This window comes from Cricetulus griseus, chromosome 5 (genome assembly GCF_003668045.3).
Source record: "Cricetulus griseus strain 17A/GY chromosome 5, alternate assembly CriGri-PICRH-1.0, whole genome shotgun sequence".
In the NCBI taxonomy this organism is placed as follows: Eukaryota; Metazoa; Chordata; class Mammalia; order Rodentia; family Cricetidae; genus Cricetulus; species Cricetulus griseus.
In genome coordinates this window covers 178,537,554-178,555,063 of record NC_048598.1, presented here as the reverse complement: position 1 = coordinate 178,555,063, position 17,510 = coordinate 178,537,554, and the positions used below count along the sequence as shown (strand labels likewise).

The 17,510-nt window shown below is 41.9% G+C and overlaps 2 gene segments (V, D, J or C); both read right to left on the bottom strand.

The window, feature by feature from the left end:
- Window positions 1–5,872: 5,872 nt before the first annotated feature.
- LOC113838290 lies at window positions 5,873–6,447 on the bottom strand. The segment is given in 2 exon segments: window positions 5,873–6,294; window positions 6,402–6,447. Coding segments are annotated over 2 exon segments (468 nt in total).
- Window positions 6,448–16,836: 10,389 nt separating this feature from the next.
- On the bottom strand, window positions 16,837–17,283 carry LOC103164475. The segment is given in 2 exon segments: window positions 16,837–17,156; window positions 17,238–17,283. Coding segments are annotated over 2 exon segments (366 nt in total).
- Between the last annotated feature and the right edge of the window lie 227 nt (window positions 17,284–17,510).

Below are 17,510 nucleotides of genomic sequence, written 5' to 3'. Positions count from 1 at the left end.
GACCTGTGTGCTCAGGGACTGTGGAGAGGACACTGCTCATATGTTGTTGGTGGTGTGGACATCCCTGTATTTACCACATAGACTCACATGATTTGCATATTAATGAGCAGGGAAATTCTTAGATAAGGACCCAGTCCAGCTGGAGCAGAAGGAGATGGAGGACACCTGGGTCAGGCAGCAGGATGCTGAGGTCCAGTCCCATCCCTGTCTGAGGAAATGCATCACGTAACACTTCCCTCAGCAATGTGTAGACATGGTTGTAATATCAGGATCTAAGCTCTCAGTAGTTTTTGACCTAGGACAGTTGATTTACTTTGTGAAGAGGTTGTCAGGTTGATTTGTAGATGGTGGCTGTGATGATGATGGTGACAGGAATTTTCAAATGCTTATAAGTTCTGATTACATCCTCATTTTAGATACATATAGTTAATATTTGATTAATGGTATCTTACATACTAAAAACTGACCAAAATGAGTAATCCTAAATTTGGAAATATTTGCTCATCAAGGTTTAATGCAGAAATATCTAAAATAGCTAAATTAATGTAAATAAACTACGTGTTTGTTAATGGGATTGTATCAAGAAGACGTGGTTATATGTACAACACAGCAGACTCTTCATCAAGAAGGAATAAGGAATTTACTTCACTCTTAGCAAAACGAATGCAACTGGAGATTACTGTGTTAATTAAAACCATCTCTGAAACACAGACATTATGTGAGCGTCTCATAAGTGTTCTTTCACATTCCATAGTTGTATACAATTGTGTATACAAATGTATTATGGTTTATAAGTCAAGTTGTCTCTTAGACAAAAAGAAAACTAGAAGGGAAAGAAAAGGAGGATAGAAGTGGAGAAAATACACACAGTGTACAATATACACATGAATGAAAATTATAAACATATATAACATTATTTTTGCTATTCATAATTGTTTTGTCATTGAAATTTCCATTACTTTATGAAACATATTAATTTCATATCTTCCATCACTATGTCCCTCTGTTTCCCTTTGGACATTCAAATAAGTCTCTCTTCCAACTTCCTGACCTCTTTAGTTTCATTAAGTAAAAGATAACACAGTGAGTACAATTAATAATATCTACATATACATAGGAGTGCCATCCACTAGTACATAGGGAACTGCAGAAACCTTCCAATGAAGAGTAAATATATTGTCCTCATCATTCATCAAATGGCAATAGACACTAAAATTGGTGTAGGTCCTCAGGAGTCCCTCCCTGCCCATGTTGCAATGTTTTCTTAATGTTGCCAGAAAGGCAAAAAAAAAATGTTGTATTACCTCAAGTGGTGATAACAGGGCCACATGGACAAAGCTGTGTATATAATCCTCAGAGGACAACTTATGAAATTCAATACTTGTATTCTACCATGTGAGCCCAAGGAATCAAACTGATATTGCTAGCTTGCCAGTAGACACCTTTACCTCCTCAGCTATTTTATGACTCTCATGGTGTAATTTGACTGGTTTGAGTTTGCGCAGATCTTCTGTTGGTAACTACAGCTGCTGTTACCTCTTGTGAGCAATGGCCATGTCAAGTCCTAAAGAGATCATGTCATCTCCATCCACCCCATATTCTAGACCTTACGTTCTCTCCAGTCCCTCTTTCTGATGGACCCTGATCCTTTGGTGGGAGGTTGATACAGACACCTCATTGATGCCTGAGAATTCAGTCATTCACTCTCCACACTTTGACCAGTCATGAATGTCTGCACTGATCATTAATTACACAGCATACAGAATCATCAGAGATCAAAGCTGAGTGTGGTAATAATGTATTCAGTGTAAATGTAAGTAGTATAAGCCGATTTAACAACGTGACCATTAGAAAGGGCACTAGGATTACTAGGGCTGTGCCCTCAAAATCCATGGATTTTGAACACGTTTTCCTGGGATAAGACTTTCCTGTGTAGCAGGTCACAAACACAAATAGAAAGCAGTTGGGCACTGCATAACAGTCAGGCACTGGTGGGTACATTTTCCTGGAAGGCTGATAGAGTGGACTGCAAGGTCTGGTACAGTGCAAGGTTACTGATGACTTTTCTCTCCCTGTAGGCATCATAGCATTTGACTGCACCAGGAAGCCTGGCCAGGAGGGAGAACTTCCTGCTTCATTCTTGGTTGGTTTCTCTATGTCCTGCCACCAAAGTCCTTAGCTAACAGTGACATGCAGATTAAAAAGCTTTAATGTTACATTGATACCCCAATTGGAATGAGTATAAACAAGGAAAATGGGAAGAAATGTGGGGAATATGAAATATTTATTCACAGGCTAATGTGAGTTTGAACTAGTGTAGTGATTTCAGAAATAGGTTAGAGATTCCACACCCTCAGGACTACACTGCATGCCACTCAACTCTATCCTTATTTTTAAAACAAAAAGAGATTTGATTACTACTGCCAAAAGCCAATGACGATCCTTTGTATCAATAACTAAGGACATAAAGTTAGATTTCTTGGGTGATTGAAGCACCTACACCAAAATCTATGGACACCTCTTCCAACAAACTGCCTTCCCTTGTAGGCAAACCAAATTGGGCTATGAAAGGTGCTTTGTTTACCCACACAATGTTTATTTGTCTGTAACTCTTTTAGTCCCTTAAAATTAAAAGGTATCTGTAGCATAATGTATTTCCAGTTTGTCCTATTTAACTTCATTAAAAATGAATAGAGTCAATGGTCAAGTTTAATGGTAAACAGCTAATCAAGGTATGGTGAACGTTAAGGATACAACACATCACTTTATTTGCAGTGGTTCTTTTGAAAAGTTGAAAAGACCCTATAAGATTGTGAAGGGACAGACAAAGGGACACTCAGGCTGATTATTTCTGATAAAGTCTCCTGGCTGATCTTCACACTCATCTCAGGCCCAGGTTACCTTCCTGCTCCTCCAGGTTTCTGACACACTCGGGATGTGTTTGCAACACTGTGTGTCTTGTACAGTAATAGACTGCAGAGTACTCAGATGTGAGGATCCTGAGCTCCATGGAGGCTTTGCTGGAGGATGTGTCTGCAGTGAGAACGGCCTTGCCCTGGAACTTCTGACTGTAGTCAGTATTACCATTTTCAGGATTAATGACTCCAATGCACCCCAGACCCTGTCCAGTTTTCTGCTTCACCCACAGCATGTCATAGGTTTAAGAAGGAGAGAGGCACACAGGGCTCTCTTTCGCCTAGCTGAGCTGACTAGGAAGCATTTTGTGGGTCCGTGCTGCTCAGATACAAACCTGGTCACTGGCTCCCTTGTGTGAGTACTTTTCCCCATTAAACTACCACTTGTCAACCTATCTCTGACTCCACTTTGTAATTATCAACACCACACCATACTCATAAATTAAATATAAAATAATAAGTTATTGATACAGAAAATTATAATTTCACAACCTATGACTTTTAAAAAAATTTCAAACACTGGTGAAAGTGTATAAATTCATTCTTGATGTCTACTCTATTCATGATTGTTCATGAATAGAACACAAGACTATAATTACTGCATCCATTGTATTTGTGTTTACACAAGAGCTTTTCTTATTTTTAAATTTAATTTAATCTACATTTTTATATACATATACTAAACTGGCACAGATTTTGACACTTTCCTACCCACCCACTTTCATGTTTATTCACTCACTGAAAAAAAAAAGAAACAAAATCCACAAATACAACAAAATTCATCACAGTCCCTCTTTTGTTCTTAAACTACTTTTCTGTAGTGTGGTTGATGTAGCCTTGCTGCTCTACTGTGGAAAACTGACTTCCTCCCAGCAGTTGTCAATTGTGAATGGCTTCATTGCCACTGCTCCATGGTTGGATTTTGTCTGGCTTGTGTAAATGGAGTTCTTAGTTGGTCTAAATAGAAAAAAAAAACCAAAAACCCTGGAGTTAGATATAGAGGAAAATGCTGAGAGATCAGAAAGCAGCATACCAAAGCCACCTTTATTTACCTCATTAACTTCCCAGCAGAAATGAGAGCCAGTTTCTGTTTCTTCCTGCTTATATCCACTCTCTGCCCAGCCATCTCACCTGTCTGTCTATACAGACCTCCAGACCTCTGTGATTAGCTAGTGGCAAGCTCCATCCTGTGATCTTCAGACAAGCTTTATTTGTGCAAGCAAGATAGCACAAATAATCTGTGTTCACATGTACATCTGCTATATTATGTACTGAAAACAGTTTCCTTGATGCTGCCCATAACTTTTGGTTCTTGCAATCATTCCAGCCACTCTCCTTCATAGGTTCCTGAGCACTGAGGGGAGGGTTGTGACAAAGACATCCCATTTGGGAATAAGCATGCGAAAGGATCTCCGTCTCTGGAGGTCATCAAGTTGTGGATTTAGTGTTGCTCTTCTTAAACACAGCAAGTGTGAAACAGAACATTGGGGCAGCTGGCTGAGCTCTGCTGCCAACTGCAGAGACTTTCCTGTCCCTGAGATATGACCTCATCATAAAACAGCATCAGAATGTTGTGGAACTTTTTAGGGTACATTGTGGATCATCAAACCTGCTATAGAAACACTTTTCATGAAGAGGACGAGGTCTCCCTAACCATCCCAGACTCCCCTAATGGAATCTGTGGTTTCTTTGTCTTCCTGACAGGACTTCCGCCTTCTTATCCATTCTCCATGTTGCCTGCACATTACCAACTGCCAATCCTCCATTCCTGTCAGTGATTGGGGCTGTGGTAGTATGAATTAGAATGTTCCCCAAATGGCTCATATAATGAATACTTGGTTCTCAGATACAGGCACTCATTGGGTAGTATGAGTAGGTGTGGTGTTTTTGGAGAATGTGAGTCAATGGGGGAAGGGTTAGAGGACCTACACATTCATGGCATTGTCAGTGTGCCTGTCTGCTGTCTGCTTGTGGATCAAACCATGAGCCAACAACTGCTCCAGCCATGATCCTTTAGTTTGCAAATCATTGAATCTAATTTTGGAAACCATAATCCCAACTAAGCTCTTTCATTCTTTACATGTTCCCTTGGTCTTGCTGTTTTATACAGCTACAGAATAGAGATGAAGACAAACTTTCTCAGTGTTTTGCACAGTGAGAGGAATTTCTCAGAGAACAATGCTGGAATTTCTGTGACTCTTAGAGGAATGAGCTGGCTCTGTCAATGCTAACATGACACCCCCAAACCCAAAGTGATCTCTGTTATATTTAGATAAAGTGGCAAATGTATGTGAGAGATTTTCTAGGTGAGTAGATGTCACTTCTCATGAACATTAGCATGCGACCAGATGCTGATGTTCAATACCTTTGGTGGTCTGATCCCATATTCAGGTCCTGTAGATAATAAACCATCCTTGAATGGCCTTCTCCATACAAACACTGAACTGACTTTACTGAAGGTCCAGTTTATAAAAATACTATGATGAGCAGAGCTGAAATTCATGGATTAATAAACTGAATTAGCTAAAAGCACAGCTGGATCATGTGTGAACCTGACATGCACCATTGTCAGGGAGAGAAGGCAAGGTTTGAGACTTGGTAGGGATTATGTTCCTGTATATGGGCCCCAACTTTCCCTTGATTTTCCCTTAAATATAAGTTCTACTTTAATAAGGAAATGTAAATGAATATTTGCTTGAATCTGAGAAGAAAAGACTCCAGAGCCCCCATAACCTCCTCGTGTGATTTCAGTGATGTAGACGGAGATGTTTTTACCCTCATAGCTGTCATTTTGCAATTTATTCATCAGAGAATCTGCCTCCTATTTTTAAATAACAGCAGAAATGTACGAGATGTATTGAAGAAAACAGGTATCCACCGCACAAATATTAGAGTCTTGCTGGGAACTGTAAGATGAAAGGAGCTTAAGCAGCTGGTAAGAGTGCAGAGTTTTGTATTCACAGTCTCCCGGGATGGATGTGTGCTCCCTGTGTGCTGTGCGCCCCCTGGTGGCCGTGAGCGGCCTCACAGTGAGGTTTATGTCTGGGTTCACACTGAGATCCCCTCACTGTGTTAGTAACACAGTAATAAGTGGCGGTGTCCTCAGACTTCACACTGTTCATTTGCAGGTACAGAGTGTTCTTGGCATTGTCTCTGGAGATGGTGAACCGGCCCTTCACGGATGGTGCATAGTTTGTGATACTGCCACCATAGTTAATTACTCCAACCCACTCCAGCCCCTTGTTGGGAGACTGTCGGACCCAGTTCATCAAGTAGTCACTGAAGGTGAATCCAGAGGCTGCACAGGAGAGCTTCAGGGACCCCCCAGGCTTCACCAGGCCACCCCCAGACTCTACCAGCTTCATTTCACACTGAAAACCTGAAAACACACAAAAAATCCTGGTCAAGAAATCATCACACATGTGCATTGTCCCTCAGATTAATGTCCACTCACACAGTCAGCATCTACTGCTCTCCATAAATTACCTTTTAAAAGAGCAACAAGGAAAATGCAGCTCAGCCCCAAATCCATGCTGATCCCCAAGTGAGGTCTTGAGATCCACAGCTGAGCTCCTCTCTGAGCTGTAAGGTCAGGACTGGGCTGCTTTTCATGAGCAGAGAGAGGGCCCATTTGCATGTCTTCCTGCTTTATAGCAAGCTCTGTCGTGGAGCCTGGAGATGGCAGGTCCTGTGTTTTTTGTTAATTTGCCAGAGGAATCAGATCATAATGTTAAGGTTGGAGAAAGGGTATTAACTTAGAACGTTTTATAAGCATCTCCCATTATCTCTTTTATAAACAAGAGACTCATTTTGATGTTCATTTCAACTCAGTTTTTCGTGTCTGGGATTATAAACCAGAGTGACATTGCTCTGTTGTGCTCATTCTGTAGGAGTTGGCACTGTTGTGTGGACCTCATCCTTGATGAACATAAAACTCCCTGCAGAGCTATAGCTTTGTGTGCTGCCGCTGCCTGAGTTTGGGAACTCCTGTTCTTTATGGAGGTCATGTGACATGCCTGAATTCCAGTGTTCATCTAGTCACATGCAAAAGCATTTCCAGACACTCTGTGAATTTCTTATGTTATCCTCTAATTCTGTTTTCCTTTCCTGCAAATTTACCTATTTGTCCATAGAAATGGGGAGTGACTGAGAAGCTGAACTTCAAGGCAGAGCTCAGCATTTGACTTCTATGTGTCTGAAGCTGGCCCTGTCAGAGGAGCAGCAGGTGGCAAGTGAAGTTCAGGTGTCAGCTCACCATGAGGTGAAGCCCTGGTGGGTGAATCTCTGATAGGCAAAACCTGAGACCACAGAATCCAGAATGTCTTTTGCTCCCACTGTGCCTTTACGTGTTTGCTTCTGCCATCTTTCTCTGGTACCTGGCATGGTGTAAATGGATGTAGGGAGATCCCCACTGCCTGTAATGTAGTGTGTTTATCTGATGGAAACATCCATTCTACTGGACATTTTTACCTGTGGATTATTATGAAGATGATTTCTTCTTATGCTGAACTGTCTAGTTGATAGTAATAAAGTTAGTTTAAATAGACTTTTGATGATTAAAAATGAATTCAAGGAAGTGTCACACAGCTATGGCCTATGAGCTCACCTCCATGGCTGCATAGACTGTAGTTCAGGTTAATAACAGGGAAAACTCTTGAGTACCCGGAAGCCAGGCTATCTCAAAATGTTTCAAACTTAATGTTGAAAGATGTATTCATAGGTTTCTGTAAAAGATATTGGCATCCAGGTTAGGAATACCTATATTAGGAGATGCTATGAATTGACCATTTGGTTAAAAGCCTTCTCAATAGAAGGAAATCCTGCCTGGTGCTGGAAACCTAGTCAACTACCCAGGGTTTCTTACATCATAGGTTTGGGAGGAAAATATTTAACTGCCACTAACTAGCATGATCTCTAACTACACTCAAACTCTTTGTCTTCATACTTCCAAATAAGTGTTGTTATTTCCCCTCATCAAGGAATTTGTCTGCAAAATTTGGAGACCATTACAGAAAACCATAGATAAAATGCAGAGTTGTTAAGCCCAACCCTCAACTGATGCATCTACAACCCATATCCTGCCTCATAGGCTTAGGAATTGTTGTAGAAGAGGGAGTAGAAAGAGGGTGTGCACCTTAGGAAGAGTGAATCTTCTCTGAGATTATGTCTCCTATACATATTAGAGAAGATGAGTCCATCAAGTCTACCTGACAAGGCTATTGAAACATGAGCCAAACAAATATGAAATCAGCAGACAAACTAACATGGAAGGAGCAGAGTTTACCAGGCCTCAGCTCTAGTCAAAGGATTATAGGCAACTAAGGAGCGCAGAGCAGGAGAAATAGTCTTCAAGAGACAAGAGTATACCTCTAGGTTTTCCAATATCATAAAAACCAGAAAACACATTACATGAAGTGAGGTTGAATTTCATTATTTAGAAATATAGAAATCACACACACACACCCACACACACACACACACAGACACACACAGACACACACACACACACACACACAGACACACACACACACACACACACACACACACACACACACACACACAGACACACACACACACACACACACACACACAGACACACACACACAGACACACACACACACACACAGACACACACACACACAGACACACACACACACAGACACACACACACAGACACACACACACACAGACACACACACACAGACACACACACACACACAGACACACACAGACACACACACACACAGACACACACACACACACAGACACACACACACACACACACACACACACAGACACACACACACACACACACACACACACACACACACACACACACACACACACACAGACACACAGCACACACACACAGACACACACACACACACACACAGACACACACACACACACACAGACACACACACACACACACACAGACACACACACAGACACACACACACACACAGACACACACACAGACACACACAGACACACACACACACACAGACACACACACACACAGACACACACACACAGACACACACACACACACACACACACACACAGACACACACACAGACACACACACACACACACACACACACACACACACACACACACACACACAGACACACACACACACACACACAGACACACACACACACACAGACACACACACACACACACACACACACACACACACACACACACACACACACACACCACACAGACACACACACACACACACAACACACACACACACACACAGAGACACACACACACACACACACACACACACACACACACACACACACACAATAAATGTTCTGAGATTTAAAATAAGACACTGAACCCTTGAGATTATCAAGTACCCAGCATTTATTCAAAACCAAATGCTCTATAGAATAAACGCAACCAAGCATGAACTGTGAGAGGTGATGCTGTGTCAGTGAAAGTCCTTGTTCTGTAAGGCTGGAGATGGTAGGGCAAGATACTGTGACTGGGAAGGAAGCAAATATAGAGGCCATAGAACACTGTATGATCTCAGAACCTATCTCAATTATCATGCACTACACTGAATCACTACAGGAGTTCTGTGAAAAGTGATTTAAAAACACCTTTAACCAACTTATACCAGTAGGGAATTATACTTTCAGGGAGAAAAGGGCCAAGGAAAGACTCCCTGTCTCTGACTTGACACTAAGTATGTGCACTTGCATGTTTCTGACTATTGAATGTGTGTTTTTATGTGTTATAATCATCATTTACTGAATTTCTTTGGCGTCTCTAGCAAGAATTCACCCTTGTTAAAGTGTGTTAAAGATGACCTCCTCTCCTCTGTTCATAGGCGAAGCTACACCTTACTTCCATGCCCACACTGCACTATTGAGTCTGAGGAATGGGTGTTATTAGAAAATCCTTACAAGTGAGGATGTCTGTTTGACTTGGATGGCCTTTTTGGATGCCCATCCACTTCTCCATCCCTGGAAATATCATATCAGATTCCTTAATTTTATGAATGACCTTTAGGCTGTGGGTTTCCTTGGTGGGGACAGTTCTCATCAATGGAGAGGCAGCTGTCAAGTGCAGCTTCCGAGGGACTTCAACCACTCTGCATGCTGTGCAACCTTGTGTGTGATACTAAGATGATTTTGGGGACATTTATTTCAGACATTCTGTCTCATCCTTGGTTTGTTCAAATTTTCCTAATGTTCAGACAGAATTTGACAAAACACCACAGAAGAAAATCTGAGGCTTGTTAACTGAAGGGTTGATATGAGACCAATTACATTGCTGATTTTATTTTAATTACATGAGTGGGACACTGTGTTTCATGGTGTGTACTTGGGTTAGATTTCCATTCTCATGACACTGTGGGAGGAGAGCACAAACACAGGCCACGTCAATCTGATCACATAATTTTCAATTCTCTGTATGTCAGAGATGGATTCTCCTCTATCACATTTAAAGATATTAACGATCAGTGTGAACACTTGAGTAATTACTTCATGTGATGTTTTTAATCCTATGACCAACTGATATATTTTCTCACACAGAATTTTCCATATTTGGGAGGCAATAACCATTGACAGCAGAGTTCTCATCTGTACTCAGCTTCACTTACTTGACACCAGGAAATCCCGGATGTGCGTTGCATGGTGGGTAATGCAGATGCAGGTGTGTGGATCCCCTTGTCACACGGTGTAACATTCCCTAGGCATCTCAGCAACCACTGTGTGTGAGCAGGCTAGGATGAGCTCTAACACACAGATGTTACTGAGAATAGAGAGTGTGAGCAATCAAAAGTGGAATCAGATTTTTATGTGAAAACTAATTCCATTTGAGATCAGCCGAGTTCCAAAAAGTTGTTCTCATCAAAACATATTCCACAAAACAGAGATATGTCTCAGCTAGTAAAGACTTGTCCACATTCAAAATGACAAGAAATATTACTGTACACCCTGTCTTGAGATCCACAGTGAGTAACAAACCAGTGTGATTTTACATAAACACAGCATTCAGCCTCAGAGAGAGAAGAGACCCCCTGTGTTCTCAGTGCATGGGGAGTGGGAATTAAAGACAGAGGAAACCAGGTGTTTTTCTTTCCCTTCTCTGAAGACTTATAGTACTTATAGTACATGTGCTTTCTTAGGGTTGTAGTTGGTGCCACCATCATAACCTATGTTCCCAGTCTCCTGTGGAACAGCCACGCTGATTCCAATGTGGCTGCACACAGTGGGTGATTTTTCAGTCTGAGGTCTCTGGGTACATCAAAATGCCTCCTCCAGCAGACAGAAGATAAGCCTTAAAGACAAGTTTGTACAGCCACTAACAGATGCCTTCCCAATACATAAGTGAATCCCTTTCAGTTGGGGGCCAGGAGAGGAAGGATTTCCCCCTTCTGGTCCGTCCCTGTTCCCCAGTTGGAGGAACCTGTCAACAACAGGTGCAGGTCAGCTAGTAGACTCTAGAAAGGAAGCCACAGAGGATACAGAGTGCCCTCCACACCAACCTCAGCTCTCTGCTGGGGATTATTGACTCCATTGTGTCCCCTGATGGTCCTGAGCTCCCTGCAGGTTGGTTTGTCATGGCCTACACTGAATTTGCAGCTTCTCCCTTGAGCAGTAACACATCCCTGCAAATTCAATGCCCACAGATCATAACTTCATGGAGAAATGACTGTTGTTTGTCTGGACATGCTGACCGAAGGTTTCAATGACAGATTTTAAGTTGTCCCTATACTATCATCAATGACACTTGTTCTTGGTCAGGTCATGTGTTATTCAAGCTTTTCAGAAACTGATCATTTTCATGCAAGAAGGATGATTTGGAATATGCTCCCCAAATGAGACAATCCAATAGCACTATGTAGGAATATGTGTGAACATGTCTTTAAATGTCTGAGGAATAGCTACATTATTAAAGCAATAATACATACTACATAAACACAGGCTATTCACGAATATTTCCCCCTAATATCAGGTCATGAATCAGATGCACCTAATGTTGCAGGATAGAAAGACCTGGGAATCTTGTGGTTCATGCCTTCTCATTTGTTACTGGTCAGGATTGATATGATGTCCTGAGGTCTGTCAGTTCACCTCTTCTCATTATGGAGGAACACTCATCCCTTCAAACAGGGTGATGAATGTTTTTATCTTTATATTTCATAATTTCTGTTGGGATGACTAATATCTGTAAAGTTGGATTTCATACTCCAGGACATGGGATGTTGATGGCTATCATAGGTTGCAATGGACAAGAGTGCATGCCTACTTAAGTAATATAGAGACATGTCCTGTTACAATTCACAAATTTCTGGGACCTGTGAGAATATAAATAGATACTTTAGCTTAACTCCTGAATTGCAGAGAGACCTGTGTAGACGCTGAGAATATAATATCAATGTCGAATCACTCAATTTAGAAATAGAATCCCAAGCAAATACTAGTTCCTTTTCCTGATTAAATAGATTGACATTTCTGCTCATCACTACCACTGTCAATGGAAATTTCAAAAAATGCTAAATTAGATGAAATTGTAATGTTTCCTTTCATGAACAAGCAGTTAATATTTGATTTTCCAGTAGGTTGCAGGTGTGTGTCCCTGGTGTTTTTTATTTTGTTTTAAATCCTTTTCTTTTTGTCCAGTAGTTTACTTTTTATAGAGAGAAAGAAGAGTCATGGAGTTGAGGGGGAGCATCATGGGAAAATCAGAGATGAGTTAAGCATGGAAACTGATGAGAATCAATTATATTAAATGATACATTTGTCAAAAATCAAAAAAATTAAATCTTAATAAAAAACTAAATGGTGAAATAAAATCTGTTCAACAATTAGCAGGTAATTGTTAAGTGTTTGGAAACTGGAGATCTCACATTTCATCTGCAGCAGGTGTTCAGCTAATAGAATGTAAGAAGTGAGGCCACAGAGGATATGGGGTCCCTCACTCCTCATCTCATGTCTGTGCTGTTGAGTCTTAGCTCCTTTACGTCCCCTGCTGGTCCTGAGCTCCAATGCAGGTTGGTGTGTCATGACTTACTCTGAAGTTGAAGTGTCTCTCTTGAGCAGTAACACGCCCATGCTACTCCAGTGCTCACAGAGCTCAGATGAAAGAAAAAGTATCCCTTCTTTTACTGTAGATAATAAATGTATGTGCCAGAGACTCATTTTCAGTGCCCCTGTGTTGTTATTATTCCCATTAATGCCATGGTCTTCCCTGGTGGCCACTGGGTACTTCTCCACACTCCACACTGGTCTACAGAGTCACTACAAAGAATTACTGCATGACAAATAACTCTACCTAAGAGAAATGGTCAATGTTTTTTTTACTTGACTTTTAATATTTTGCAGGGAATCATATAGTTGGTCCAGTCCAGTTGCCTTGAGATGCATATTGCATAGGATTTCAGAGTAAGGTTGGTTGCTCCTGGGACACTGTGTGCTCTTCAGTTCATGGCAAGACAAGCCACTCCCTCAGGCAGTAAATCATTCAGGACACCTCTGTTTCTCTATCTTCCCTAGAATTCCATGAAACATACAGAATACTGACAGGACAATTGGTCCTAGACATTAATATTTTATACCTATATAATTGCATCATCACTTTATCCTGGAAAGTACCACTGTAATATTCCTAGCACCTGCCTTCCTAGTTTGTTTCTGATGATAGTATTCGAAGTCTGTTTCCCAAAATAAATTTGTCACAGCTTCAGCCTTGCTGTGCTTCCTGCACCTAGGTCTCATTAAAATTCAGTTATCACTCACCATAATCAAGAGACCCTGCCTGGGTGAGTAAGAACTGGTGCTTACAAGGTTTGTATTAACTGGACTCACATGGTTGTTGAAGAATTATTTTCCCTAAGCACAGCAGAAATGGGTCATCTCACATTCAATAAATATTGCTCATGCATGTATGTATTTTCTTCAGAATACCTGGGAGATATTGAAAAGTTAATCCACAGAATCCTGGTGTCCAGAGTGTGCCTAAACTGCAGGTTCACTGTGGTGATCATATGTCACTGGCAGCCATATGGCCTGACCTCACCCTGTTGTTAGGGAACAGACAGTGGATCCGTTGGTTTTCAACTTTACACCGTGATATTCAATGAGTTCTGTTTGTCTTGATGTCAGTAATCCCATATTCTTTTTAAATTTTATTTATTTATTTATTATATTTACAGTATTCTATCTGCATGTTTTGCCTGTACACCAGAAGAGAGCACAAGATGCCATTACAAATGGTTGTGAGCCATCATGTGGTTGCTGGGAATTGAACTCATGACCTCTAAGAGCTGCTAGTGCTCTTAACCTCTGAGCCATCTCTCCAGCCCCAGTAATCCCATATTCTATAGTCTGTTTGTTCAGCAAAAATTCTCGACACACAGCTGAGGTCACTATAATAGAATCCAGAGGAGTCTCAGACCTGGAAAAGTAGATTGTCTGAGCGCCTCCTGCTGGCCCAGAGCTCCTCTGCAGGGAGGTTTTTGTCTGGGCTCATGCTGAAGTCCCCTCACTGTGTCTCTTGCACAGTAATATGTGGCTGTGTCCTCAGTGGTCACAGAGTTCAGCTGCAGGAAGAACCGGTTCTTGGCTGTGTCTCTGGTAATGGAGATGCGGCTCTTGACGGATGGGTTGTAGTAGGTGCCACCACCATTAGATATGTACTCCATCCACTCCACCTCATTCCCTGGGAACTGCCTGATCCAGTGCCACCAGTAACTACTGGTGATGGAGTATCCAGTGACAGAGCAAGTGAGAGACAGTGACTTAGGGCTTCACCATGCCAGGTCCTGACTCCTGAAGCTGGATCTGGGACAGGACACCTTCAGACAGGAAGAGTCAATTCTGTCAGCCACATGTTGTCACATCCCCTCATGGGATGTCACCAGGTACAGAAGACCCAACAGTCTCATCTTGTAGGCTACACCCCCTTTTCTCAGATGTCAGTCTTCTGTGAGAGAAATGTGAGCTCCCAAAGCTCAGCATGGGATTTATCTTACAAGTAGAAGATGCATTTGCATGTGGGGAGTCAGTCTTGTCCTTATAAAAGATGAGAGTGGATACCATTACATTTCCTTATTACAACACAACTATCACTGTGTCTGACTTCCTACAGTGTGAGTCTGAAATAAGAGAACATGGGGACTACAGGGATCAAAGGACATACATACTGGCCTATCCCACCTCCACTTCCTAGACCAACCACCCACCAAATTCTTCTACTCCTGTATATTTTTTGGTTTATTCCCATTTATTTATTTCTTAATATTTTTCATAATATTATTCTGTAATTAATTAATTTTTATATTCTAATCCCAGTTCTCCTCCCTCCTCTTGCTCCTCCTACTCCCTCACCCTCTTCTCTGCTCCTTGGAGAGTGTAAGACCTCTCCTAGGAATCTAATTCTCTCCATCATCTCATTGATGCAGGACCAAGGTGCTTCTCCACCCCCACACCCATGTGTCTAGACTGAGCAAGGTCTCTCCATATAGAATGGGCTCCAATAAGTCATTTAGTGCATTAGAGTTAGATATTGGACCCACTGCCAGTGGCCTCATGTATTGTCCCAGCTGCACCAGTATCACCTATATTAAGGGAGTCTAGTTTGGTCTCGTGCAGGTTCCCTATTTGTCAGACCTTAATCAGTGATCTCTCACTAGCTCAGGTCTGCTGATTCTGTGGATTTCCCCAGAATGCTCATAATGCTCTTGACTTCTTTGTTCGTATTATCTCTCCTCCCTCACTTTGATTGTACTTCATGATCTTGGCCCATTGGTTAGTGGTGGATTTCTGCATCTGCATCTGGAGGAAGGTTGAAGCTTCTCTGGGGTTGAGGATTGTAGTCTGTGTGTCTTTTGCTTTATGTCTGGTATCCACTTATGAGTGAGTACAAAACTATGCTTGTCTTTGTATGTATGTGCACCTCACTCAGACTCTTTTTATTTTTTTCTAATTCTGTCCATTATTGGGTTCATACATGTCATGGATTTAATAGAGCAAAGATCACGGGAAGGCATAAGTGGTCCTTGCTGCCTCTAGGAACAACAATATTGTGTATGGGGGGAGGTGTATTGTGCACCATACACAAATGTCCAGTCAATGACAGTCAAATGTCAGATAAGAACTTGTGTGGAAGACAATCCAACTTCAGGAAACAGGAGAATGAGTAAGCAGAGCTCCTGATGACATGAACAGTCCTCTTACATTCCCAGCTTGGAATCTCACTGCTCTGGTCCCAATGTTATGTGAGCAGCAGCCCAAAGTGCAAATCCTACACCCTGAGGACTCCACAGCATGACATTTAACTACATCTTGAACACTAAAACAACAAGAAACTTAACTGCAAATAGCAAAAATAATTCAATTAGACTTACTTATGAATAAATCCCTAAAATAGGATTCATGAGGAAAGGTAAAGTTCCCACAAATCTATGGGAACAACTTCAAACAAAGTAATTTTTGTGATATCACATACAACGAACTGAATTTTGAAAGGGAGTTTGTTTACCCTGATATACTTGATTTGTGTTTTACTGTTAATAGTCATATAATACGTTATTCCCAGCTACACCAGAAAAAGTTCAACTCTCTTAGATTAAAAGGATGTTTATATCATAATGTACCGACACAGCTTGTGTTTATTTTTTCATTAAAGAATCATGTCAATGGGGGTGGTCACTGATAAAGAAGTGATCAAGCATGGTGCATTGTAGGGGCATGTTGAATTAGTATCATTTCATTGCCACATACCCATTGCTTTGGAAAAGTTGACAACATCACTATAGTACTATCATGAGGAACAGTCAAAGGGACACACAGACTGAATATTTCTGAGTAATTGCCCAGGCTGTTCTTCTCTGCCATCTCAGTCTCAGGGAAGTTTACTGTCCCTCAGGGTTTCTGACACACTCTGGATGTGGTTATAACACTGTGTGTCTCGCAAAGTAATAGACTGCAGAGTCCTCAGATGTCAGGCTGCTGAGCTCCATGTAGGCTGTGCTGGAGGATGTGTCTGCAGTCAGTGTGGCCTTGCCCTGGAACTTCTGAGCATATTTAGTATTACCATTTTCTGGATCAATTCTTCCAACCCACTCCAGGCCCAGTCCAGGCCTCTGCTTCACCCAGATAATATAGTAGTCAGTGAAGGTGAAGCCTGAAGTCTGGCAGGACAACTTCACTGAGGCTCCAGGTTTCACCAGCTCAGCCCCAGACTGCTGCAGCTGGACCTGGGAGTGGACACCTGTGGAGAGAAAGGCAGAGTGGATGTCACTGTCACCTGAGAACATGGCCCCTCCTCAAGTCTGGAACTTGGAGGCCTTACCTGTAGCTGCTGTCACCAGGAAGAGGATGATCCAGCTCCATCCCATGGTGAGGACCTGTGTGCTCAGTGACTGTGGAGAGGACACTGATCATGTGTTGTTGGTGGTGTGGACATCCCTGTATTTACCACATAGACTCACATGATTTGCATATTCATGAGCAGGGTGCTTCTTAGATAAGGACCTAGTCCAGCTGGAGAAGAAGGAGGTGGAGGACACCTGGGTCAGGCATCAGGTGCTGAGGTCCAAATCCTCATCCTGTGTGAGGAAGCAGT